The sequence below is a fragment of the Marmota marmota genome, unplaced genomic scaffold (genome assembly GCF_001458135.2).
Source record: "Marmota marmota marmota unplaced genomic scaffold, marMar, whole genome shotgun sequence".
In the NCBI taxonomy this organism is placed as follows: domain Eukaryota; kingdom Metazoa; phylum Chordata; class Mammalia; order Rodentia; family Sciuridae; genus Marmota; species Marmota marmota.
Window position 1 is genome coordinate 29493515 of NW_026000026.1, and position 6646 is coordinate 29500160.

Genomic DNA, 6646 nt, shown 5'->3' on the forward strand with positions numbered 1-6646 from the left:
CTCCGTGCCCATCCCCTTCCCGCCGCCCCGGACCTGCCACCGGGGGCGCTGCGGCCTGCGGGACCGGCCAGTGCTCGGGCCTCCGGGTGACCCGCCGGTAACCGCACAGGAGGTGACGCGCTGCGCTGCCACTGCTCTCGGTGGAGAGCGATTTGCTGCATAAAAAGCAAAATAACTCCTCCCGTCGCCTTAGGTTTAGGGTGAAAATGACCCTCTTTTTTTTTCCCGGAAATTGAAAAATACGCGAAGCTAAAAATCGCTAAAATCGCTTTTCACACCAGCACCTGGAGAGATGCGCAGGTAACATTTTGATACATTTCCTTGAAATCTTTTCTCTAGGCACAGTTTTTTTGTTTGTTTTGTTTTGTTTTGTTTTAATGGATAAAACGCATCGTGCTATCTAGAACGTATATCTGGCATCTCATACTGTTTTATCTAGAATCTAATGATGATAATTTTACCATATCGAACATGCTTTTCTAACGGTTGTATATAGTTCTAAGTGTGGACGAGCACTAACACACGTAACCCATTGTTACACACTTAGGTTATATGTATAGACAACACCACAGTTTTGTTTGATGATCCTAATGATATTTTAAAAGTTCTAGTAATCCCACACTGTAAAGATAAATACTGATAATAACTCAGTGTTTCACTGCCTGGGCTTTTCCACGCATATAGCCATACATGTACCTTTGCACCTATAGAAATAATGTCTTGAATATACATAAGCATTTACACACATAAATCCATGAAACCTCCTCCTCCAGCACCAAAATACATAAAAATGATGAGTTCTTAAAACAAGTTCATTGCAGTGTTTTAAAATCTGGGGTAGAACATCAACCCAAGGAGACAGGTTGAGAACCTGAGACTGGATGAAGGTTCCAGTGAGTGGGTGTAGACAAGAAGAAAAGAGGACCAAAGACAGTGCCCTGGGTGCTACAAGGTTAAGGGGGTGCAAGAAAGGACCATCAACAGAAGCATAAGGAGCCATTGAAGCCACAGGGGGAAATGGTCTGAAAACCAAGGGAAGAAAATACAACTCATTAGGATTTGAGTCTTGTGAATTTTTTTATTAATTTATTTTTTATAATTTAATTTTTTTAACTGAGGATTTAACCCAGGGATCCCCAGCTGTGCCCCCCCTTTGTGTGTGTGTGTGGGGGGGATTGAACCCAGGGCCTTGTGCATGCAGAGCAAGCACTCACTCTACCAACTGAGCTATATCCCCAGCCTTCTTTTTTTGTTTTTTATTTTGAGACAGAGCCTTGCTAAATTGCTGAGGCTGGCCTTGAACTTGATGATTATCCTGCCTCAGCTTCCCAAATTATTGGGATTATAGGTGTGCACCACCATGCCTAGCTGTGAATTTTCTAGTTCTATCCTTTGCCTATATTTCTTATGTTTGTCTTTTTCTTTTTTTAACATTTAGTTTTTAGTTATAGGTGTACATAACTTTATTTTATTATTTTTATATGGTGCTGAGAATTGAACCCAGTGCCTCACGAATGCTAAGCAAGCACTCTACCTCTGAGCCGTAATCCCAGCCCCAATCTTTTTTATTTTTTTTTTTATTTTTTAGTTGTAGTTCGACACAATACCTTTATTTTGTTTAATTATTTTTATGTGGTGCTGAGGATTGATCCCAGAGCCTCGCATGTGCTAGGCAATCACTCTACTGCTGAGCCACATCCCCAGCCCCCCAATCTTTCTTTTCTTTTTCTTCTTTCTTTATGTGTGCAGGTACATGTGTGTGCTAGTAATCAAACCCAGAGCCTTGTGCATTGCTAAGCCCATATTGTACCACTGAACTATGCTCCCAGCCATTTTTCTTTACTTTTAGGAGCTCTTCATATGTTCTGACATAAGTTGTTGTTGTTTTCCCCTCCTGGGATTAAATCCAGGAGTACTCTACTACTGGGCTATATCTAGAGCCCTTTTTATTTTTTATAGTAAAACAGGGTCTGTCTGGCCTGGAATTTGTGATCCTCCTGCCTCAGCCTCTTAAATTGCTGGGATTATAGGTTTATGTCACCACACCTGGTTTATGTATATTGTTTTGTGGTTTTGTTTGTTTGTTTGTTTGTTTGGGGGGATAGTGGGGACTGAACTCAGGCACTCAGCCACTGAGCCACATCCCCGGCCCTATTTTGTGTTTTATTTAGAGACAGGGTCCCACTGAGTTGCTTAGTACTTTGCAGTTGCAGAGGCTGGTTTTGAACTTGAGATGCTCCTGCCGTAGCCTCCTGATCCACTGGGATTACAGGCGTGTGCCACCGTGCCCAGCTGTATATTATTATTAATGGGACACATTTGGTATAATACTTTGTAGCTCATATTGTGAACATATTTGCATGTTAACAAATATCAACATAGGTGAATTTCATGCTTCTTTTACTCTAGGAAAACTTTGTTTAAAATACCATTTTCCAAACTAGGTATGGTGGCACATACCTGTAGTCTCAGCAACTTGGGAGGCTGAGGAAGGAGGATCACAAATTTGAGGCTAACCTCAGCAATTTAGCAAGGCCCTAAGCGACTTAGTGAGACCTTATCTTAAAATTAAAAGTAAAGCTGGGAGTGGTAGACCATGCCTGTAATCCCAGCAGTTTCGGAGGCTGGAGCAGGAGAAACTCAGATTCAAAGCCAGCCTCAGCAACTGCTAAGTGCTAAGCAACTCAGTGATACCCTGTCTCTAAATAAAATGCACGATAGGGCTGGGGACGTGACTCAGAGGTCAAGTGCCCCTGAGTTTAATCCCCGGTACCAAAAAATTAAAAAGGGCTGGGGATGTGGTTCAGTGGTAGATCATCCTTAGGTTCAATCCTCAGTACCGAATAAATAAAACCTCAAAAATTTTTAAATGCCATTTTCAGGAGCCGAATATGTAATCATCCAATAATTGTCATTTTGCATATTGAGCCCATCAGATGTCTTGCATCAAGCATCCCTGCTCAACTGCCTTTTAAGTACTGAGGATTGAACCCAGAGGTGCTCTACCACTGAGCTACAGCCCCAGTTGTTCAGTTGTTTGTGGATTTTTTGTTTTGTTTTGTTTTTTGTTTTGTTTTGTTTTGTACTAGGGATTGAACCCATGGCCTTGTGCATACAAGACAAGCACTCTACCAACCAAGCTGTATTCCCAGCACCCCCTCCAGTTATTTTTATTTTAGGGTCTTTCTAAGTTGCTAAGGCTGGCCTTGAACTTCAATCCTCCTGCCTCAGTCTTGGAAGTGCCCATTCTCTTTAAAGCCTGCAGATATTGAAAATACAGAGAACCTACCTTCCATATTGAAACACAATGACTCAATACACATACTTCCATGTATACTTTTATCCTCTTCTGAAATGAAATCTTTACAAATGGATTATTAAGGTCAGAGACCAACCTTGATCTTGACCTATGCAAGATGCCTGGAGACTGGAATAGGTGAATGACTTGGTCCCTATTCTTCAGTAGCTCACTCAGTTTAAGGAGATAAGTAAGATGCAGGAAAATGGAAAAGGAGATTTTAATACATATGCTGTTTCTCTCAGTAGTAGCCCCATCTTAGGAATTTATTCTATAGATAGGCAACACCCAGTCATCAACAGATGTACTTGCTGTTAATCATTGTCAAAGCCAATAACCTAAATGTTCAGCATTAGGGACTTGAGTAAGCATAGGCCATATGGTACTAATATGGATCCATCTCTAAGTAAAGTGAAGAAAGAAATGTATGGAACAATGTTTCATATATTGTTTTTGTAGTTTTAAAAATACAGGCGTACACATGCTTGTAAATGTATATTCCTGCATTGTTCACTAACCCATGTGGCTATGAAGTCCTTGAAATGTGGCAAGTTCAAGTTGAGATATGCTGTGAGTGTAAAATGCACATTGGATTTTGAAGATATCCAGGTTTTAAAGCTATCCATTGGATTTTGAAACTGTCAAAAAGTATGTAAAATATCTCATCAATAATTTTATTGACATGTTGCCATGTTCAGAGTTGTCTCCTGTGTTTCTTTTTATTTTTTATTTATTTAATTTTTTTGCAATGTTGAGGATTGACCCCAAGGCCTTGGGCATGCTAGGTAAGCACTTTACCACTGAACCATATCTCCTATTTCCTTTTTTGTTTGTTTGTTTGTTTTTGTTTTGTAGCAGGGATTGACCCAGGGCACTCAAGCACTAAGTTACCTCCCCAACCCTTTTTATATTTTATGTTGAGACAGGACCTCTCTAAGTTGCTGAAGCTGGCCTGGAACTTTCGATCCTCCTACCTCTGCCTCCCAAGCTGCTGGGATTACAGGCATGGGCTACCATGCCCAGCATTTTATTTTATTTTTTTTTAATGTTGTTATTACTAGAAAATTTTAAATCCTATATGTGGCTAACATTCATGCCTGCTGTTACATTTCTACTGGCTATAAACTATCTTCTGTAAAATATGTAACACATTTATAATAGTAGCTGCCTGTGGGGAGGGGTCCTGAACATTGGTCCTGCTTCACTGCCTTTTTGTAACATTTAAATATTCAACTTTGTTTGAATTTGTGGTGCCATGGTAATCATTTTGGAGGGGCAGGGATACCCAGGATTGAACTCACGGGCTCTCAGCCACTGAGCTGTATTCTCAGTCTTATTATGTATTTTATTTAGAGACAGAGTCTCACTGAGTTGCTTAGCCCCTCCCCATTGCTGAGGCTGGCTTTGAACTTTCAATCCTCCTGCCTCAGTCTCCTGAGCCTCTAGGATTACCTAAAACCCATTAACATAGCTGGGTGTGGCTGCCCATGCCTGTAATCCCAGCAACTCAGAAACCTGAGGAAGAAATATCACAAGTGGGAGGCCGGACTGGCAAGACTGTCTAAAAATAAAAGTGACTCAGGAGGCTGAGAAAGGAGGATCACAAGTTTGAGGCCAGCCTCAGTAACTTAGCAAGGCCTTAAGTAACTTAGTAAGACCCTGTCTCAAAAAAATTAAATAAATAAAAAGCTCTGGGAATGTGGCTCAGTGGTAAAATCCCCTCTGGGTTCAATCTCCAGTACCAAAATAATTAATTAATTAATTAAAAGAAGTGCTGGAGGTGTAACTTGATGGTAGAGCACTTGTCTAGCATGTGGGAGACCCTGGGTTTGATCTCCAACACACACAACAACAACAACAACAACAACAACAAAACATTAAACATGCCATGAGCCATGACAGAAAATCCACAGGGAGGGGAAGTCCCACAAAGGTGAAGCTTAAAAATGCTTTATTTAGTAGCATTAAAGTATTCATTACAAATTAAAACAACAACAAAAGAAGTATGTTTGCTCCTCTTCTGCCCAGGCCCCAGGGGTCACATCAGATGCTCTTGAATGAGTCTAGAGTTTGATGTGCTTAGTGCCAGGGTATTTGCTTCCATGGGGAGATGGAGCCTTCCATAGTCCACAGGTGTCCTGAACAGAATATGGCTAGATTTGGTCCTGTTACTATGCTGGTTGAAAATATTTCTTTTAACTTAATTTTATGGACTGGTTTTTGTTTTAACTGAGCACATACTCCATGATCTAATTGGCAAAAGGAGATTCAGCTGGACACACAGAGCTGATGTGTGGACCTCCACCTGTGGGATATCAAAGGATTCCTGAGATTTTCAGAATCCACACAGCAGGTGGTTTCCTCCTCAAATACCCTGTGGAGATTTGTGTGGGAGGGGGTGGGGAGGTGGAGACCTGCTGTGTTGACTCTATAATTGCAACCCTCAGAACTGTTATACTGCAAGTCTTTGGAGTAGAAGCTGTCTGAGAGAGTGGCACATTCCCCTCCACTTGGGGAACTAAGGCCATTAATATAGATAGGAGCTAGCTTCTAGAAGCTAGGTTTCTAGCTTGAGACCCAGGGAGAATGAAGGGGGCCGGGGCAGCTATCCCTGCCTGCCTCAAAAGTATAGCTCCTGGCACAGCATAGGAACTGGGCAAGATATTGAGAAGTTCCCAGTTCCCACCTCGGTTGCTCCTCTCACAGGCTAAGTTCTTTCTCCTTTCCTCTCATATTTTCTGACCACCTGGTGCCCGCCCTCCCTTTTGTCACCCCCACCCAGTGTCCTAGGACAAACAGTTGGGATTACTAGGGAAAGTGCTTTCCTGCTTTCCTGAGCTGTGCCCCCCCCCCCCCAGCCAGGAGCCTCTCTTCCCTGGGGACAGGGGATGCAAAATCTAGCTTTTGGGTGCAGCCCTCCCAGCTCCTTCCAGGGAAATAGGCTTAGCTGGAAGGTGATTAGATAATTAGAAGATGATCATTGTAAACTAATGACAAATTCAGCCTCCCTCCTCATCAAAGAAACTCCAATTAAACAATATGGTGTCATTGACACCAAATTAGCTAAGCCATCAGTGGGAATGAGATACTTCTTTGGTCGCTGACAACCCCCCAAATTCCAGATGCAGAAATCCAGGCCGAAACTGGCTCGGTTGCACGCGCCTGTAATCCCAGCTACTGGGGAGGCTGAGGCAGGAGGATAGTGAGTTCAAAGCCAGCCTCAGCTACATAGCGAGATCTTGCCTCAAAATAAAAAAATAAAAAGGGCTGGGGTTGTGGTTCAATGATTAAGCGTCCCTAGATTAAATCCCCGGTACCAAAACCAATAAAGAAAAAAAAAAAAAAAAA

General features: G+C 42.1%; 2 protein-coding genes across 2 annotated transcripts in view; one reads left to right on the forward strand and one right to left on the reverse strand.

The window, feature by feature from the left end:
- The window catches only part of Cenpb (centromere protein B), a 3262-nt gene extending 3101 nt beyond the window's left edge, over window positions 1-161 (reverse strand). Inside the window, exon 1 of the mRNA XM_015488423.1 lies at window positions 34-161. Within this exon, the coding sequence (XP_015343909.1) occupies window positions 34-161 (128 nt within the window). The remainder of the gene's footprint in view (window positions 1-33) is intronic.
- Window positions 71-6646, forward strand: part of Cdc25b (cell division cycle 25B) — an 18033-nt gene continuing 11457 nt past the window's right edge. The window contains exon 1 of the mRNA XM_048811254.1: window positions 71-300. Coding sequence (XP_048667211.1) covers window positions 293-300 — 8 coding nt within the window. The 5' untranslated portion in view covers window positions 71-292. The remainder of the gene's footprint in view (window positions 301-6646) is intronic.